This window comes from Chiroxiphia lanceolata, chromosome 27 (genome assembly GCF_009829145.1).
Source record: "Chiroxiphia lanceolata isolate bChiLan1 chromosome 27, bChiLan1.pri, whole genome shotgun sequence".
NCBI classification, from domain to species: Eukaryota; Metazoa; Chordata; class Aves; order Passeriformes; family Pipridae; genus Chiroxiphia; species Chiroxiphia lanceolata.
The window spans coordinates 2,309,225-2,328,336 of NC_045663.1; the positions used below are offsets into that span (position 1 = coordinate 2,309,225).

Below are 19,112 nucleotides of genomic sequence, written 5' to 3' on the forward strand. Positions count from 1 at the left end.
TGGAGGTGGTTCCCTGCCAGGCATTGCCCGTGGAAGTTTATGTTCTTCCTCCCTGGGGTGTCCCGCTCGCACCTTCACGCACAACCCTCTGTTCACCTCTGGCCCACGTGGATCAGAGTCCAGCATGGAGGGACCTTTCCTTTGGGTCATTCTGTGTCTGTCCTGCTTTGCACTGATGTGCTTTGGGAAGGGGCAGCACTGGGCAGCCCAGCCCTGCTCAGCCTCGGGCACAGCAGGGACACGGAGCCAGCCCAGCTCCAGAGCTGGCCCAGCAGCTTGGCCAGGGCAGGTGGAGGATGTGCAGCCCAGGGAAGCCAAATTTTGGCCACCCTTGCTTTGGGAGAGGTCCAGGGTAGGTGGATGTGCTTCCCAGCTGATGTGGAAATGGTCCTCAAAGGCTCTGGGAGGACATTTCAAACCGAGTGGTAGCACAGGGGCTCATGGAAAGCTGGTGTTGGTTCTTTGCCTCACTAGAGCTCTTTGTGGTTCTTTCTTTTCTTTCTTTCTTTTTTTTTCTTCCTTCCTTCCTTCCTTCCTTCCTTCTTTCCTTCTTTCTCTCTCTCTCTTTCTCTCTTTCTTTCTTTCCTTCTTTCTCTCTCTCTTCCTTTCTTTCTTCCTTTCTTTCTCCCTTTCTCACTTTCTTTCTCCCTTCCTTCCTTCCTTCCTCTCTTCCTTCCTTTCTCCCTTTCCCTCTTTCTCCCTCCCTCCCTCTCTTCCTCCCTCCTTTCTTTCCTTCCTCCCTTCCTTTTTTCTCTCTCTCTTTCTCTCTTTTTCTTTCTCTTTCTTTCTTTCCTTCTTTCCTTCCTTCTTCCCTTCCTTCTTTCTCTCTCTCTTCCTTTCTTTCTCCCTTTCTCACTTTTTCTCCCTTCCTTTCTTTCTCCCTTCCTTCCTTCCTTCCATCTTCCCTTCTTTCTTTCTCTCCCTCCTTCTCTCTTTCTTTTTTCTTTCTCTTTCTTTCTTTCCTTCCTTCTTTCTCTCTCTCTCCCTTTCTTTCTCTGTTTCTTTCTCCCTCCCTCCCTCCTTTCCTTCCTTCCTTCTTTCTTTCTCTCTCTTTCTTCCTATCTCTCTCTCTTTTCCTCCCTCCTTCCTTCCTTCCCTCCCTCCCAGATGAGAACGAGTGTCGGACCAAGCCTGGGATCTGCCCCAACGGGCGCTGTGTGAACACTGCCGGGAGTTACCGCTGCGACTGCAACGAGGGCTTCGAAGTCAGTCCCTCTGGCACTGAGTGCATCGGTAATTCCCAAATCCTACCGGGTCTGGAGCAGCACGTGGGGCTTCCCTGGGGGCTTCAGGGGGTCTAAGAGAGCTGTAGAAGGACTTGTGATGTGGGTACAGAGGGACGCGACAAAGGGGAGTGGTTTCACGCCGACAAAGGGTGGGGTTGGATGGGATATTGGGAAGGAATTCTTCCCTGGGCAGGGTTAGGTGGGATATTGGGAAGGAATTCCTCCCTGGGCAGGGTTAGGTGGGATATTGGGAAGGAATTCCTCCCTGGGAGGGTGGGCAGGCCCTGGCACAGGTTACCCAGAGAAGCTGTGGCTGCCCCATCCCTGGAAGTGTCCAAGGCCAGGTTGGACAGGGCTTGGAGCAACCTGGGACAGTATAAGGTTGCCCATGGCAGAGTGTAGAACTCCATGACCTTCAAGGTGCCATCCAACCTAAACCAGGGTTGGAACTCCATGACCTTCAAGGTGCCATCCAGCCCAAACCAGGGTCCATGACCTTCAAGATGCCATCCAACCCAAACCAGGGTTGGAACTCCATGACCTTCAAGGTGCCACCCAACCCAAACCAGGGTTGGAACTCCATGACCTTCAAGGTGCCATCCAACCCAAACCAGGGTTGGAACTCCATGATCTTCTAGCTCCTTCCAACCCAAACCATTCTGTGACTCTTTGATCCTGAGCAGAAGGTCTGGGGGACATCACCTTCACCTTTATCTGAACCACACCCCCTTCATGCTGGTGCTCCCTCATCCCTGGGGCTGACACTGCCTCAGATCCTGGACTCATATCCCCCTTTCCTCCACCCAGACACCCGCCAAGGGTTCTGCTTCACCGAGGTGCTGCAAACCATGTGCCAGATGTCCTCCACCAACCGCAACCTGGTCACCAAATCCGAGTGCTGCTGCAACAGCGGGCGCAGTTGGGGCCCCCAGTGTGAGCTCTGCCCCCTCCCTGGCACTGCCCAGTACAAGAAGATGTGTCCCCATGGCCCAGGATACTCCACTGATGGCAGAGGTGAGCTGGGGCCACATCTTTGAGTGCAGAGGACGTGGGTGCAGGCTGGGACAAAGCCCGGAGCAGACACGAAGCCTCTGTGAGGTTCTCCGGGCGGGTTCTCAGCTCTGGGAGGCTCAGAGCTGCCCTGGCACGGGGCTGGCAGCGGGCACAGAGGCAGCCTTGGCACTGACAGGTCCTTCCCTCTCTCCCTCCCCCAGACATCGATGAGTGCAAGGTCCTGCCCAACCTGTGCAGGAATGGGCAGTGCATCAACAGCATCGGCTCCTTCCGCTGCCACTGCCGGCTGGGCTACACCGCCGACATCACGGGCACGGCCTGCGTGGGTGAGTGGGGAAGAGGGATCCCGTGCCTCTGGACAGCCCTTGTGAATCCAAAAAAAATCCAGTTTAAGGAACTGCTCAGAGGCTTTTGGATCTTTTGAGCAGCGAAGGTGTTTATGGCCGACGTCGGGAGCGAGCGTGGTTCGCACCACGGAGAACTCGCTCGAAGGTTTCACACAAAATCAGGGGGGTTTGTGCAATCTTCATATGTGATTAAATGCATATTCATATGATTACAACGTCACAGGAGACCTCCTACACTTGTTGTGCTGCCTCAAACTGCCCCAAAATCCCTGTCTTCCTGCAGGGTGAAAACAGGGCTTTTATCCAGGAGTGCCAGAATCCATAGGGATATCTGACCACTGACTCGTGTGGTGCCACAAAACCCGGGATCACCTCGTGTTCAGGAGCTCCTGGGCAGGCTGAGCTGTCCAAGGGGTGGAGGGGGCCCTGACCCTGGGGGTGCTGACATGTCTTGTCTCTCGAGGGTAGATCTGGACGAGTGTAACCAGTCCCCCAAGCCCTGCAACTTCATCTGCAAGAACACAGAAGGCAGCTACCAGTGCTCCTGCCCCCGAGGGTACATCCTGCAGGAGGATGGCAAGATCTGCAAAGGTATCCAGCCAGGAGGAGGAGGAGCAGAGACCCTGCCTCACCCCTGGCACCTGGGGGGACGTGGCAGAGCAGTTCAGGTCCTTCTGTTCAGCCACAGCACGAGGACAGATGTGGGGAAAGGTGCCACCCTTGTGGACTGGTGGGTGAGGGTTTCATCCTCCCGCAGTCTGGACTTGTCTCATCTGGGAAAAAAATCCTCCTTGCCCTTTCCTACAGACCTCAGAGCCTATCCCAGGCTGTGCTGAGCTCCAAGGAGCTTCAGCCTGGATGTGTCCTGCATGTCAGTGCCACCAGCAGCTGCCAGGCTGGGGCTGTGCCCACCTCTCCCAGTGTCAGTGTGTGAGGAGGCTGGGCTGAGAATCTGGGAGACTCTGGGATTTGTGGATCACAGGGGAGGCAGGGAGAAGTCTCTGCACCTTCCAGATGTACCCATGTATAACACTGAGGTGGGGAGAGGCTCGTTCTTCTCGTGGAGGAACTCTGAGTGTTGTTCCTGAGGCCGGTCCCGGTGTGCCCAGGTGTATCCACAGGTGGCACAGGCTGAGACCACGTGGATAAGACACCTCAGGGGGATAAAATGAGACACTTTTCCTTGTTGCTTTAGACCTGGACGAGTGTTCCACCAAGCAGCACAACTGCCAGTTCCTCTGTGTGAACATCATCGGGGGCTTCAACTGCAAGTGCCCCCCCGGCTTCACTCAGCACCACTCGTCCTGCATCGGTGAGTAGAGCCATTCCCTGCTCCCCTGGGCAGCACCAGGACATTCCCACGGGCACAACATCCCCAGGGGTCAGCTTTAAGCCCAGGAGAGTCTTTCCAGCCCCCAAAACCACGGGTGTTTTGCAGACAACAACGAGTGCACGGCTCAGCCCTCGCTGTGTGGAGCCAAAGGGCAGTGTCTGAACACCCCGGGCAGCTACAACTGCGAGTGCCAGAAAGGATTCTCCCTGGACAGCTCTGGGGTCAACTGTGAAGGTGGGTCTGGGTCTCCAGGGCTTTGGCAGAGTTGTGTTCCCCTGGGGAAGAGTTCCTGGTGCATCACAGTCTCCGAGGAGCTCAGTTTGGACAATGCTCTCAGGCACAGGGTGGGATTGTTGGAGTGTCCTGTGAAGGGCTAAGGGTTGGGCAGGATGATCCCTGTGGGTCCCTTCCAGCTCAGGATATTCCATGGTTCTATAAGAAGGGTCTGTGGGGCACCAGAAGCCCCCATGGGAAGCCCTGGTGTGAAGGAGAGGTCAGTGCCTGACCTGCCTGGGGAAACACCGGCCCTTGGAGAGAGAAATGAAGGTCTCAGTGCTGCAGCCACAGCCAAGCTGGGACAGGAATGGTCCTGTGTCCTACCAGAAGACATCTCATGCTGGCCATGGGACCTGCTGAGGAGTGCCAGTGCTCAGCCTGAAGCAGAGTCCAGACCAGACTTTAACTCCAAACCCATCCCAGGGGTGTCTGTGGGCCCTGGGGCTGAGGGTGCCCCTCACTGCCAACTGCAGGGACATAACTGGGCACCAGAACCACCCCCACACGAGCACCCTGCAGGGTGCCAGGCAGGTCCAGCTGGTCCCTGAGGGCCCTGGGGTCCCACCCACTGGTCCCTGAGGGCCGCCCAGCCTGGGGGGAGTTGTCCTGTTGTCCCATTGTCCCACTGCCCCCGTGTCACTTTGCTGCAGATGTGGACGAGTGTGACGGGAACCACCGGTGCCAGCACGGCTGCCAGAATGTGCTGGGGGGGTACAGGTGTGGCTGCCCCCAGGGCTATGTCCAGCACTACCAGTGGAACCAGTGTGTGGGTGAGTGAGGCTGGGGTCCTGTACCTGTAGGGTGTGTCCTGTGCCTGTGGGGTGTGTCCTGTGCCTGTGGGGTGTGTCCTGTACCTGTGGGGTGTGTCCTGTGCCTGTGGGGTGTATCCTGTGCCTGTGGGTGTGTCCTGTGCCTGTGGGTGTGTCCTGTGCCTGTGGGTGTGTCCTGTGCCTGTGGGGTGTGTCCTGTGCCTGTGGGTGTATCCTGTACCTGTGGGTGTATCCCATAGCTGTGGGTATATCCCATAGCTGTGGGTGTATCCCATAGCTGTGGGTGTATCCCATAGCTGTGGGTGTATCCCATAGCTGTGGGTGTATCCCATAGCTGTGGGTGTATCCTGTACCTGTGGGGTGTATCCTGTACCTGTGGGATGTATCCCATACCTGTGGTCTATCCCATTCCTATGGGTGTATCCCATAGCTGTGGGATGCAGGATGGAGGGCAGCCGAGCCCCCAGTCCCTCTCCACCCCCCTCAGCCCCCTCTGACACTGGGTTTGGGTTCATCCCCATTATCCCATTGATATTCCTGCCCCGCCCCAGAGACAAACCGGGACATTACCCAGGGATGGACCCCCCGCCCTCCCCCGGCTTCTCTCAGGAACAGGGAATGCCAGGAAGCTGCTCTGCCACCAGCAGCAGGATACACACCCCCCCCCGTACTCCAGCAGCCTTTTGGGATCTCCGGGAGCCTGCTGGGAATTCCGGGCGGGGTGGGAGCGCCGCGTCCCGCCCTTCCCTGAGCGTGTGCCCCTTTGTGCCGCCCCCGCAGACGAGAACGAGTGTTCCAGCCCCACCGCCTGCGGCTCTGCCTCCTGCTACAACACCCTGGGCAGCTTCAAGTGCGTGTGTCCCTCGGGCTTTGACTTCGACCAGGCTTTTGGGGGCTGCCAGGACGTGGACGAGTGCTCGGCCGGGGGCAGCCCCTGCAGCTACGGCTGCTCCAACACGGACGGGGGGTACCTGTGCGGCTGCCCCGGGGGCTACTTCCGAGCGGGACAAGGGTAAGGGAGGCACTTACACCTTCCCAGACGCTGTTCCAAAACCATCGAGGCAGCTGGAAGGCAGGAGGGCTCTGCAGAGGGACCTGGAGAGGTTGGAGAGTTGGGCTGGTTCCAAGGGGATGAGGTTCAACCAGGCCAAGGGCCGGGTCCTGCACTTTGGCCACAACAACCCCCGGCAGCTCCAGGCTGGGCCAGAGGGGCTGGAGAGCAGCCAGGCAGGAAGGGAGCTGGGAGTGGGGATGGACAGGGAGCTGAACAGGAGCCAGAGTGTGCCCAGGGGGACAAGAGGGCCAATGGATCCTGGGCTGGCTCAGAACAGTGTGACCAACAGGTCCAAGGAAGTGATTCTTGCCCTGGACTCAGCACTGGTGAGGCCACCCCTGGAGTGCTGTGTCCAGTTCTGGGCCCTCAGTTCAGGAAGGACATGGAGGGGCTGGAGCAGGTCCAGAGGAGAGCAACGAGGCTGGGGAAGGGACTCAAGAACAAGTCCTCTGGGACAACCTCCGAGGGCAGTGGTGACACTTCTGTTCGGATCACGGCTCTGAGCTGGGTCTCTCTGCTCTTCTGCCCCCAGACACTGCATCTCTGGCTTGGGCTTTGGGAAAGGTCCCTACCTGCCTGCCCCTCAGGAAGAGGATGAGGACAACCTGCTCTCCCCCGAGACCTGCTACGAGTGCAAGATCAACGGCTACCCCAAGAGGGGCCGGCAGCGCCGCAGCCTCAACGGCACCGAGAGGCACCAGGTGGGACATCCACGGCACCCTGGGTGGGCTGGGGGGCAAGGCAAGTCCTGGGTCACCTGGGCAATAGTGGGGCCTGCCTCAGTCCAGCCAGAGCAGCTCACCCCACACCTGCCTGGAGTGTTTGGGGTCGGCCCCGAGTCCACAAGTCCTGTGGGAATTGGGGATTTTTGGAGGTTGGGACACCCTGAGGTGACACACACACGTGTGGTTTGGCCACAGATGTGTGGAGATATGTGAAGCCAAGAGATAAAGCAGGTGTTTCCCATCCCTGGGAATGTCCAAGGCCAGGTTGGATGGGGCTTGGAGCAACCTGGGACGGTGGAAGGTGTCCCTGCCCGTGGCAGGGGGGTGGAATGAGATGAGCTTTGAGGTCCCTCCCAACCCAAACCAGCTCTGTGTTTCTGAGCGAGGGGAGGTGATGGGGGAGAAGTTCCCACAGGGTCACTGAGGGCTCTCAGCACTCACTGTCTGACTCCAGGCTGGGCCTGTCACTGTAAATACAGGTTATTCCTCCACAGGGAGTTCTGGCCTCTGTCTGAGGCTCCCCCAAGAATTTTACAGCCCTGTCAGGTTGGACTGGGAGGTCATTTTAGGCTCTGAAGTTCCTGGTCCTGCCTCTGCAGCTGAGGGCTGTGTGGTGGCTGGTTCAGTGTCAGAGACACAATCAGGGCACCGAGAAACACTTGTAGGAAATTAAGGACCGTGGAATCATGGAATCAGCTGGGTTGGAAGGGACCTCTGAAATCATCCAGTCCAACCCTTGATCCAACCCTGCTGTGGTTCCCAGCCCATGGCACTGATGCCACATCCAGTCTCATCTTAAAAACCTGCAGGGACGGAGAATCCCCCCCTTCCCTGGGCAGCCCATTCCAATGGCTGAACGTATGGAAGTCGCTGTTACTTCTCAGAGCTGGTTTGGGGCAGAATTCCCCGAAATCACACCCTCCTCCACCCGGCCCCGAGGTGTTTTGGGGCAGAATTCCCCGAAATCACACCCTCCTCCACCCAGCCTGGAGGTGTTGAGGGGTTCTGTGAGTGACACTCCCCCTTCCTTGGCAGGACCACGCCGTGAACTTGGCCAGCATGGACGTGGAGGCCCCGCTGTCCATGACCCTGAACCTCTCGGACCTGGCGCGCAAGGAGCACATCCTGGAGCTCCTGCCGGCCGTGGAGCCCCTGGAGAACCGGGTGCGGTACCTCATCTCCCAGGGCAACGAGGAGGGCTATTTCCGCATCCACCAGAAGGAGGGGCTCAGCTTCCTCCACCTGGGCCGCAAGAAAATCCTGCCCGGCACGTACCTGCTGGAGATCGTCAGCGTGCCCTTGTACCGCAGGCGGGAACTGCAGAAACTCGAGGCCAAGAACCACCTCGACTACTTGGCGGGGGAGCTGGGCCAGGCACTGAGGATGAAGCTCCAGCTCCAGCTCTACTAAAAAAAAAAAAAAAAAAAAAAACCAACCCCCCCCCACGGGATCCATCCACCCACCCACCCGACAGTCACGGCCCTTCTCCTCTCGCCAGCCACGCCTCGGGGACAGACGGGCTCCTCCTCTGGCGCCGCCCCCCTCCACCTCCTTCCCACCGGGGAAACCCTGGGAAACGGCCCCCCTGGGAAACGTCCTTCTGGGATCAGCACCTGGGATGCTCTGCTCCGTGAGCCGGGGCCGCGCCGCGCCGAGAGCTCCCCGGGAGCTTTGCCGAGGGTTCCAAACCTCGCCAAAGGTTCCAGCCCCTCGCCGGCAGGGACTCCCCGCCCCCTGCTCAGCTCCCTCCTGGCTCCTGCAACCAAGACACTGTCCAAGCTGGCAGGGTGGTGCCATGGGGTGCCTCCGTGGTCATATCCCACCCCACAACCCGGGAAATGTGGGGGGGGGGGCTGGGGAAAGCTTGGGAAGGAGCTTTGGCAGGGCCTGGTGTCAGAGCCTTTCCCAACAGCTCTTGTTCCTCCTTTGCTTCTACGTTCATGATGGTGCTGCAGAAACCATCCCATCCCTGCCCTGGCTGTGCTCTGTCTCTCGCTGTCTTCTCCATGTTCTCTGGTCCCTTTGAGGCTCCTCTGGTCCCTTTGGGCCTCCTCTGGTGCTTTTGGGGCTCCTCTGGTCCCTTTGGGGCTCCTCTGATCCCTTTAGAGCTCCTCTGGTCCTTTGGGGCTCCTCTGGTGCTTTTGGGGCTCCTCTGGTCCCTTGAGGCTCCTCTGGTGCTTTTAGGGCTCCTCTGGTCCTTGGGGGCTCCTCTGGTCCCTTGAGGCTTCTCTGGTGCTTTTAGGGCTCCTCTGGTCCCTTTGGAGCTCCTCTGGTCCTTGAGGGTTCCTCTGGTGCTTTTTGGGCTCCTCTGGGGCTCCTCTGGTCCCTTGAGGCTCCTCTGGTCCTTTTGGGGCTCCTCTGGTCCTTTTGGGGCTCCTCTGGTCCTTTTGGGGCTCCTCTGGTGCTTTTGGGGCTCCTCTGGTCCTTTAAGACTCCACTGGTCTCTTTGGGGCTCCTCTGGTGCTTTTGGGGCTCCTCTTTCAAGCAGCAAAGGTCCCCTGTGAGCAAAAGGCCAGTTCAGGTTGCCCCCCTCACATCCCAAAGCAGCCAGGCCGTGGGACCACAGGCTCCTGTTGGGACACCTCAGGTCTTCCCACCGGGATAGGCTGAACAAGTGTGGAGCTGGAAGGGCTTTCCCAGAGCTCCAGCAAGTCCAGGGGTTCAGGTGTCCTCCCAGGGAGGAGCTCTGGGGAAAGGCAGATGGATTGAGGTGCTTGGTTGGGTGGGGTTGGACAAAGCTGGTGGGAAGCACCTCGTGATCCCGGTGGAGAGCACCGGGATGCTTCCCGTGCCAGAGGGGTGGAGGGCTTGGGAAGGTGCACATCCCACGCTGCAGGGGCACATTCCATGGCCAGCAGCCATGAAAATACCAGGAAAAGCAAGATGGGGACGGGGTGAGAGGCAGGAACAGCCACTTCCAGAAGAACCCTGGGCTCGGAGCCACTCTGTCCGTGCGACTCCGGCGCTTGTGGCCACATCCCCCTGGCCAGAAGTCTCTCCCCTCTGGTTGTCCCCTCCATCAAGGTGGCCCCAGAGATGGGCAGTCTCTGGTCACTGTGGATCTGATGCGCTCCAGAGGGTGTGGAAAACAGGAATCCAGAGCCAGGAGGGCTCCCTGCTTGCCCCCATAATTCCAACCGGGCTTTTCCCCCCCCCTCCCTCCCTCCGGATGTCCTTCCCTGCTCTGCCATTCCCTAAATCCTGCATGAACCTCTCTCTGCAGTTCCAAATGGATAAAAGGTGCTAATTCACACGGAACTACCTTATCCCAACCCCGAGGTGCTCCCAGCTCCGGGAAGCCGGTGCTGGATCGGGATCGCCGGCGTCGCTGCACTGTCCCCACCACCCCTCATATTTATGGAGAACCACCAAAGTCCTGCTCCCTGGGCCTCGGGAGGAGTGCAGATTCCTGTAGCTTTTGGGGGTTTTATTATTTTTTTTTGGGGAATTGGGTGGGATTTTCCTGGTCCCCAGGGCGTGGGGGAAGTGTGTGTTTACTGTACTTGGGGGCTGAAGTCAAACTTGAAAACTCTTTTGCAGCTCCAGACTCTGGATTTTACAAGAGTCCCCCCCCCCCCCCCCAGAGCTTGTGACAGGATGGGTGGCCTGATGTTTGGGATGGTTTTCTTTGTTGGTTTTGGTTTTATTTTTTTTATTTTATTTTTTTATTATTATTTTGTTTCATTTTGTTTTCCAACAGGTGCTTTTTTTCTAACAAAAAAAAAAAAGAAAACCAAACCAAAACCCAAACCTATTAATAATTATAAATTAGCAGAGCTGGGTTTATGTGTGTGTGTGTTGAGCCAAAAAAAGAATAATCTCAAATGAAAAAGCTCAAGGTTTCCTTCCTTCCTCTCTTTTGGTTTGGTTTTTGGTTTGTTGGTTTGGGGTTTCTTTTAATTTTGTATTGACATTTTTTGCTGTTTGGTTGGTTTGTTGGTTTTTTTTGGTTTGGTTTTTTTTTGTGGAGAAAGGGGGGAAAAGTGTGGAAACCCAAAACCTTGTGCCCCTTGTCCCGCACAGAGAGGTGGCTCTTTGTGGAATTCCTTTTTTTTTTTTTTTTTTTTTTGTATCAGAAGCAACAGCAACAATAAAATTATTTTGGGTTAAGTGGGTCTGTGTTTCTTCCTTATCTGGGCATGGATTTGGGGTGGGGGATGTGGGAGGTCACTGGGGGCAACTGGGGAGGGTGGGAGGATCCATCCAAGCTCCAAAGTGCAGCTTCTATGGAGAAAGAGGTGGGATTGTCCAGCCTGGAGAAGGGAAGGAGCCAGGGAGACCTTGGAGCCCCTTCCAGGGCCTAAAGGGGCTCCAGGAGAGCTGGAGAGGGATTTGGGATGAGGGATGGAAGGACAGGACACAGGGAATGGCTTCAATTGGAAAAGTGGAGATTTAGATGGGATATTGGGAAGGAATTCCTGGTTGTGAGGGTGAGAAGGGACTGGGATGGAATTCCCAGAGAAGCTGTGGCTACCCCATCCCTGGAAGTGTCCAAGGCCAGATTGGAGAAGGGAAGGCTCCAGGGAGACCTGAGAGCCCCTTCCAGGGCCTAAAGGGGCTCCAGGAGATCTGGAGAGGGATTTGGGATGAGGGATGGAGGGACAGGACACAGGGAATGGCTTCCCACTGCCAGAGGGCAGGGTGAGATGGGATATTGGGAAGGAATTCTTGGCTGGGAGGGTGGGGAGGCCCTGGCACAGGTTTTCCCAGAGAAGCTGTGGCTGCCCCTGGATCCCTGGAAGTGTCCAAGGGCAGGTTGGAGCACTCTGGGATAGTGGGAGGTGTCCCTGCCCATGGATGGGCTTTAAAGTCCCTCCCACCCCAAACCTGTGATTCCATGATTCCCTCTCCCAGGCAGGGGAGTGGAATGAGGGCGATGCCAGAGGTGCCAGCCTGGGGAAGGGGTGTCTGTGCCCAGCCCGTGGTTGGTGTGGGGCTGAGGGAGGGGACAGGGACCATGACAAGGATGAAAGAGGCACTAAAAGTGCTGCCAGAGGGGCTGGGGAGGGGATGGAGGGGATGGAGGGGATGGAAGGGATGGAGAGGATGGAGAATATGGAGAATATGGAGAGGATGGAGGGGATGGAGAATATGGAGGGGATGGAGAGGATGGAGAGGATGGAGGAGATGGAGAGGATGGAGAGGATGGAGGGGATGGAGAGGATGGAGGAGATGGAGAGGATGGAGGGGATGGAGGGGATGGAGAATATGGAGAGGATGGAGGGGATGGAGGGGATGGAGCCAAAGCTGCTGCCCCTGCCTGGGGTGGGGCCAGCGATGTCACCGCTTGTCCCGTGCCCACCTTCGGCCCCTGGTGCACCCCCGAGAGGACCAGCACCCCTCCTGCCACCGAGCAGGGGACGGGGTGTGGTGACAGCTCGGCCGCTGATCGGGTCGTGTGTGTCGGGTCGGCGTCCGGCTGGTTGAGTTCGGCTCCAACCCTCCTTCCAGGCTGATATTCCCGGTTTTAGGAAGCTCTTCCTGGCTTCCCGTTGCAGACACAAGAGGGCAGGGCGGGACCGCGGCATCGGCCACCGGGAGGGACCCCCCGAACCTTCCCGGGGGCAGCGGGAGCAGCGCTGGGAGCGGGGCCGCTCCCCTGGCACGGGAAAACAGGGAAAACAGGGGCCCGGGGGCTCCGACCGCCCCTCCAACAGCTCCCCGGGCTCCCAGGGGGGGACAGGTTTGTGTCAGACCCCCCAGGATTTGGGATCTCCCCCCAGAGATGGGACAGCCCTCAGGATTTGGGATTTCCCCTTGGATATTGTACAGCCCCCAGGATTTGGAGTCTCCTTTGGGAGATGGGGCAGCCTCCAGGATTTGGGATCTCCCCCTGGGACATGGGGCAGCCCCCCAGGATTTGGGATTTCCCCCTGGAGATGAGGCAATGCCCCAGGATCTGGGTTCCCCCTGGGACATGGGGCAGCCCCCCAGGATTTGGGATTTCCCCCTGGACATGGGGCAGCCCCCCAGGATTTGGGCTCTCCCCCCAGAGATGGGACAGGCCCTCAGGATTTGGGATTTCCCCCGAGGGCCTGAGGGACACCAAAGAGCAGAGCTGGAGCCGGGTGGGGTTAGCACAGTGCAGCTTTATTTCCATGGAGGGGGCAGAGCTTCTCTCTCCCCCGTGGGCTCCAATCCCTTCCTCCAAACCCTCCTGCTGACCCACGGCCACAGCCCACCCCGCGGCCAGCTGAGCACCCCTGCTCCCCAGGCATGGAGAGAACAGCCTTGATCCCCCCTCAGCTACTTCCACAGCCCCTCGGATTCCCAAAATCAGGACGGCCAGGGAAGGGCCAGCCACCCCCAGCGACCCCCTGGGCACGGAGAGGCCACCCAGGTCCTGCTGGAACGGGGAACGGGGCACCGGGGGGGGGGGGGCTGCCAGGCCGGGGCTGGCTGAGGAGCATCTCCCAGGCGTTGTGTGGGATCTTTGATCCCTCCTGGAATCCCAGCAGGGCCACCCAGGCGGGGCTGCACCTCGCTCAGGGCCACTGTCACCAGCCGGGCGGGGACGGGGCACCGCGGAAGCAGAGAGCGGCTGCGGGGCTGGAGGCCAAAAAAAAGGGGGCTGCACACACGGGGGGTCTCCACCTCCCCCTCCCTTTTTTTTGGGGGGAGTTCTTGGGACTGCCACACGGAGAGGAACAAAGCCAGCACTTGGGTCTGGTGCCTGGAAACCCCCCTGACGGACACAGCTCAGCTACAGGGACACACACACACACACACGCGCTGGACCACGGGCAGCGCTCCCCGGGGGACACGGACGGGGGCGGATGGATGGATTGGGAAGGGGCAGGAGGAGGGAGGGGAGAGAGGGTCAAAGCTCTGCTGTGGCACCGGGCGGAGCCGCCCCGAGCGGGGGCCGAGGGCAGGTCCCGCCGTGCCCCGTCCCGTCCCCTCGTGCCCCGCGGGCAGGGCGGGCAGCGGGCCCGGCTCGCCCCTCCGACCCCCCCATCCCTCTCTCCCGGGCTGCAAAGAGAGAACCGAAAAGTGCTTAGAAAAGAGAGAAACCCCTAGAAAACTCCCCCCGCCCCCCCCCCAACACGCCACCTCTCCCCGGCCCAGAGCCCGAGCTCAGCGCCGCGGTACCCGGAGCATCCCCGCGGGGGGAACGGGGGGCCGGGGCCGGGCTGGGGGGCACGGGGAGCGCCCGGGCTCGCCCCAGCCCTGCCCTCTACACCAGGGCATAGTCAAACTGGCCCCTCTCCAAGCCCTCCTTGTGGTCGGTCCAGGAGGAGGCGGGCATGCGGCTGTAGGGGTCCAGCAGGATGCGGAAGCAGCGAACCATCAGCATCACCAAGAAGACCAGGAGGAAGATGACGAAGGCAAAGACAGTTTTCTGCTCGGCGTCCATGCCCGCGGCGCCCGCCGGGTGCTCCACCAGGGACGGCGAGAGCAGTTCATAATCCATCGTCGATGCATCATTCATGGCAGAGGCGGGGAGGGCGCGGGAAGGACCGGGGGGGGGGAGGGATTTTGGCGGGGCCGGGGCAACCAAACTTCAGCGTCCTGCTGTGCCCGCTCACCCCCGGGCACCGCTCACTCCATGGGCACCGGCGCGGGGTGACCTCCTGCCAGAGCCCAGAGCTCCTGGAGGGGAAAGAGAGGTGGTGAGGGAGGAGGGGTTGGGCACAGGGAAAAAGGATTTGGGCACGGGGAAAGGAACTGGCCATGGGGAAAGGGGGAAAGGTCAGGGGGGAAAGGAGTTGGCTGCAGGGAAGGGAATTGGATGAAGGGAAGGGAATTGGACACGGGGAAAGGAATTGGACACGGGGAAGGGAATTGGACACAGGGAATGGAATTGGATGCAGGGAAAGGAGTTGACCATGGGGAAAGGAATTGGAGATGGGGAAAGGAATTGGAGACAGGGAAAGGAATTGGAGACAGAAGGGAATTAGATGAAGGGAAAGAAATTGATCACAGGGAAGGGAATTGGACACAGAGAAAGGAATTGGAGACAGGGAAAGGAATTGGAGACAGGGAAAGGAATTGGAGACAGGGAAAGGAATTGGCTACAGGGAAGGGAATTGGACACAGGGAAGGGAGTTGGACACAGGGAAAGGAATTGGCTACGGGGAAAGGAATTGGTCATGGGGAAAGGAATTGGACAAGGGAAAGCAGAGGCGGTGAGGGAGCAGGAATTGGCCCCAGGCCACAGCAACGGGCACAGGGAAGGGCAGGGAAGCTCCCAAAGGGATTCCTGGTTTTTTTAGCAAGCTCGAGAAGCCACCCAGGAGGGGCACAAGGGCGTGGGGTGGGTGGGCAGCGCAGGGCACTGGTGCAGAACTTGTCTGTCCAGTCACAAATCCCCAGAAATCCTCTGGAGAGGGACCCAAACCCCAGGTAATTCCCACCAAAAATTCCCTCGCTCTGCAGTCAGATCAGACTGCTCAGACTCTGCCCCTCCTGGCCTCCGAGTTCTCCCAGGATGGACACGAGGTCGGAATGTGCTCCCTCCTGCTGAGGGACACGTGTCCAGCTGTCCTCCCTTTGGCTGGGCAGCAGCAGGGGCTGGTTCCAGGAGGAGAAGGAGGGCACCCACCTCACTGCAGCTCCGTGGGGACACCAGCATTGCTACTGCAGCAGGAGCAGGGGGAGGCCGTGTCCCAGCAGCCACGTCACTGAGGGAAGGTCTGCAGGGTCCAGCTTTCCTGGGCTGGGGAGGCAGAGCAGAGGGACAGAGAGGGCAGAGGGGGTTAAAGGGCTGGGGAGTCACTGGGGGTCACCAGGAGCACGAGGCACATCTGGAGTTGGCAGCTCTGGAGGGAGTTAACACGGGAGAAAATCCACGGCAACCTTTCCAGGAGAACATCCATCCAACCTCTTTAGGAGAACATCCACACCAGTCTTCCTGGGAGAACATCCACAGCAACATTCCTGGGAGAACATCCAACCAACTTCTTTAGGAGAACATGCAATCAACCTTTCCAGGAGAACATCCACACCAACCTTCCTGGGAGAACATCCAATCAACCTCCTTTGGAGAACATCCACACCAATCTTCCTGGGAGAACATTCACACCAACCTTTCCAGGAGAACATCCACAGCAACCTCCCCAGGAGAATATCCAATCAACCTTTCCAGGAGAACATCCACACCAATCTTCTTGGGAGAACATCCACGCCAACCTTCCTGGGAGAACATCCACACCAACATTTCCAGGAGAACATCCAACCAACCTTCCTGGGAGAACATCCAACCAACCTCTTTAGGAGAACATCCAACCAACATTCCTTGGAGAACATCCACACCAACCTCCTTTGGAGAATATCCCCACCAACCTTTCCAGGAGAATATCCAATCAACCTCCTTAGGAGAACACCCATACAAACCTTTCTGGGAGAACATCCACAGCAACTTCCTGGGAGAACATCCAACCAACCTCCCCAGGAGAACATCCAATCAACCTCTTTAGGAGAACATCCAATCAACCTTTCCAGGAGAACATCCAACCAACTTCCTTTGGAGAACATCCATGCCAACCTCCTCAAGAGAACATCCAACCAACCTTCCTGGGAGAATATCCAACCAACCTTTCCAGGAGAACATCCAATCAACCTCCTTAGGAGAACATCCACACCAACCTTTCCAGGAGAACATCCACATCAACCTCTTTAGGAGACTATCCAACCCACCTCCTTTGGAGAATATCCAACCAACCTTCTCAGGAGAACACCCACATCAACCTTTCCAGAAGAACATCCACACCAACCTCCTTAGGAGAACATCCAACCAACCTCCTTAGAAGAACATCCCCACCAACCTTCCTGGGAGAACATCCAACCAACCTTTACATGATAACATCCAATCAACCTCCTTAAGAGAACATCCAACCAACCTCCTTTGGAGAACATCCACACCAACCTCCCCAGGAGAACATCCAATCAACCTTTCCAGGAGAACATCCAATCAACCTTTCCAGGAGAACATCCAATCAACCTTTCCAGGAGAACATCCACACCAACCTTCCTGGGAGAACATTCAACCAACCTTTCCATGATAACATCCAAACAACCTCCTTAAGAGAACATCCAACCAACTTCCCCAGAAGAACATCCAATCAACTTCCCTGGAGAACATCCAACCAGCCTGCTTTGGAGAACATCCACACCAATATTTCCAGGAGAACATCCACACCAACCTCCCCAGGAGAACATCCAACCAACCTTTCCAGACCACTCCCACCAATCCCCCCTTGCAGCCCCCGGAGCCTGAGTGCTCCCAGTGCTGTGGAAACTCCAGAAAAAAAACCCCAAAGCCCCTCTGGGAGATACCAGGACCCATCCAGCCTAAACCTCCCCTGGTGCTTCCCACGGACACATCCAGGTCGGGAAAATTCCCCTTGGGGGATCCCGGCGCCGGAGCTGTGAGAAATCCTTGGATAATGAAGCCAATAAATCATTTGGAGCTGGAGATGCCCAGCTGGCTCCCATCCCAAATCCCAGGAAGAAGGGGCACATTCAGGACAAAATGCAACATTTTCTGCTCCACAGCATCCCTGCTTTTATATCCTGGAGTATTCAGGAAAAAAGGATTTCCCTCTTGCTGTGGGAAGAATCAGGAGGGGCTGGAACAGGTTTTCCCAGAGAAGTTGTGGCTGCTCCATCCCTGGAAGTGTCCAAGGCCAGGTTGGAGAAGTAAAGGTTCCAAGGAGACCTTAAACCCCTTCCAGGGCCTGAAGGGGCTCCAGGAGAGCTGGAGAGGGATTTGGGATGAGGGATGGAGGGACAGGACACAGGGAATGGCTTCAAAGTGAAAGAGGGGAAATTTAGATGGAATATTGGGAAGGAATTCCTGGCTGGGAGGGTGGGGGGGCCCTGGCACAGGTTTTCCCAGAGAAGCTGTGGCTGCCCCATCCCTGGAAGTGTCCAAGGCCAGGTTGGAGTAACCTGTGATAGCAGAAGCTGTCCCTGCCCATGGGAACAAGATGATCTTTAAGGTTTCTTCCAACCCCAAAGACCTTTTGGATCCGTAATCTGAATTTCCCAGGAATTTCGAGCCGAGCCCCAGCCCTCTGCTCAGGCAGTGGGCTGAAGGCAGCTGTTATTTCAGGCACATTTGATGGAGTTTTATTAAGATTCATGTTCCCTTAGTAACAAAAAAGAAGAACAGGAGCGAGGAAACGGCGCTCACGGAGGAAGAGGAGCCCTGTCAACAATTCCGGGGGGTTGGGCCGAGCTTTTCCCCGGCTGTGAAACACGAATTCCGCGGTAATTCGGGAGCGGCAGAGACCTAACGAGATGTTTATTCCAAACAAGGAGGCGGCGGGGACGGAGCTGGAGGAGGGGAGATCCAGCTGGCCGGGAAGGGAGGGCTCTCCCTGGCACCTCTGGGCACCTCTGGGCTGGCAGCAGGGAGGGGGGCACAGCCTCTGCTCCCTGGATGCTCCCAGACATTCCTGATTATCCCAGTTTTCCAACCCGGAGCTGAGCTGGGAGTGGGAAAACGCGGGAGCCCCGAGGAGGGAGAGGCAGCAGGGGGAGCTCTGGGTGTTGGGAGGTGGTTATACAAAATAAAATTTGGGGATGGGGAGGTGGTTTTAAAGTAAAAGGGGAGGTTCAGGTGGGATATCGGGAAGGAATTCCTGCCTGGGAGGGTGGGGAGGGGCTGGGATGGAATTCCAGAGAAGTTGTGGCTGGAACACCTCCCACTATCCCAGGGTGCTCCAACCTGGCCCTGGACACTTCCAGGGATGGGGCAGCCACAGCTTCTCTGGGAATTCCATCCCAGTCCCTCCCCACCCTCCCAGCCAGGAATTCCTTCCCAATATCCCACCTCAATTTCCCCTCTTTCAGTTTGAAGCCATTCCCTGTGTCCTGTCCCTCCATCCCTTGTCCCAAATCCCTCTCCAGCTCTCCTGGAGCCCCTTCAGGCCCTGGAAGGGGTTTAAGGTCTCCTTGGAACCTTTTCTTCTCCAGCCTGGCCTTGGACACTTCCAGGGATGGAGCAGCCACAGCTTCTCTGGGAATTCCATCCCAGCTTCTCCTCATAAAACATTCCCTCCTGACCTCCAGCAGGAATCTCCCTGCTTTTAACCCCAAACCATTGTCCCACCTTTCTTATAAACCCCTATAAGGTCTCCCTGGAGCCTTCTCTTCTATTCCTGATTCTATTCCATGACCTGAGCTCCTTGGAGATGGGAAAAGGTTTCCCTGGCAGGCACAGCTCCCTCCCCCCTTCCCCTTCACCTCCAGAGCCAGGATCTGTCTGTCCCAGGAAGGTCTGTCTGTCCCAGGAGCTCTGTCTGTCCCAGGTGGGATGGAGGCCTCTCTCTGTGCCTCCCTGGCCACCCCGGTGCTCCCACAGGAGCTCCCAGATTCCCTGCAGGAATTCCTTGCCTTTTTCAGTCAACGTCGCCGCTGG

General features: G+C 57.8%; 2 protein-coding genes across 3 annotated transcripts in view; one reads left to right on the forward strand and one right to left on the reverse strand.

The window, feature by feature from the left end:
- The window catches only part of FBN3 (fibrillin 3), a gene marked incomplete at its 5' end in the record, with an annotated part of 119,392 nt that extends 110,399 nt beyond the window's left edge, over positions 1-8,993 (forward strand). Inside the window, 10 exon segments of the mRNA XM_032711677.1 lie at positions 1,108-1,233; positions 2,034-2,240; positions 2,441-2,566; positions 3,056-3,178; positions 3,783-3,899; positions 4,026-4,154; positions 4,847-4,966; positions 5,747-5,978; positions 6,553-6,721; positions 7,781-8,993. Of these exon segments, the coding sequence (XP_032567568.1) occupies positions 1,108-1,233; positions 2,034-2,240; positions 2,441-2,566; positions 3,056-3,178; positions 3,783-3,899; positions 4,026-4,154; positions 4,847-4,966; positions 5,747-5,978; positions 6,553-6,721; positions 7,781-8,155 (1,724 nt within the window).
- A 3,821-nt stretch (positions 8,994-12,814) lies between these two features.
- CTXN1 (cortexin 1) overlaps positions 12,815-19,112 on the reverse strand; it is a 30,004-nt gene continuing 23,706 nt past the window's right edge. For both annotated transcript variants that reach the window (XM_032712038.1, XM_032712039.1), the window contains exons 2-3: positions 15,291-15,404; positions 12,815-14,338 (exon numbers count right to left, since the gene is read on the reverse strand). In XM_032712038.1, the coding sequence (XP_032567929.1) occupies positions 13,923-14,177 (255 nt within the window). In that variant the 5' untranslated portion in view covers positions 14,178-14,338; positions 15,291-15,404 and the 3' untranslated portion in view covers positions 12,815-13,922. The remainder of the gene's footprint in view (positions 14,339-15,290; positions 15,405-19,112) is intronic.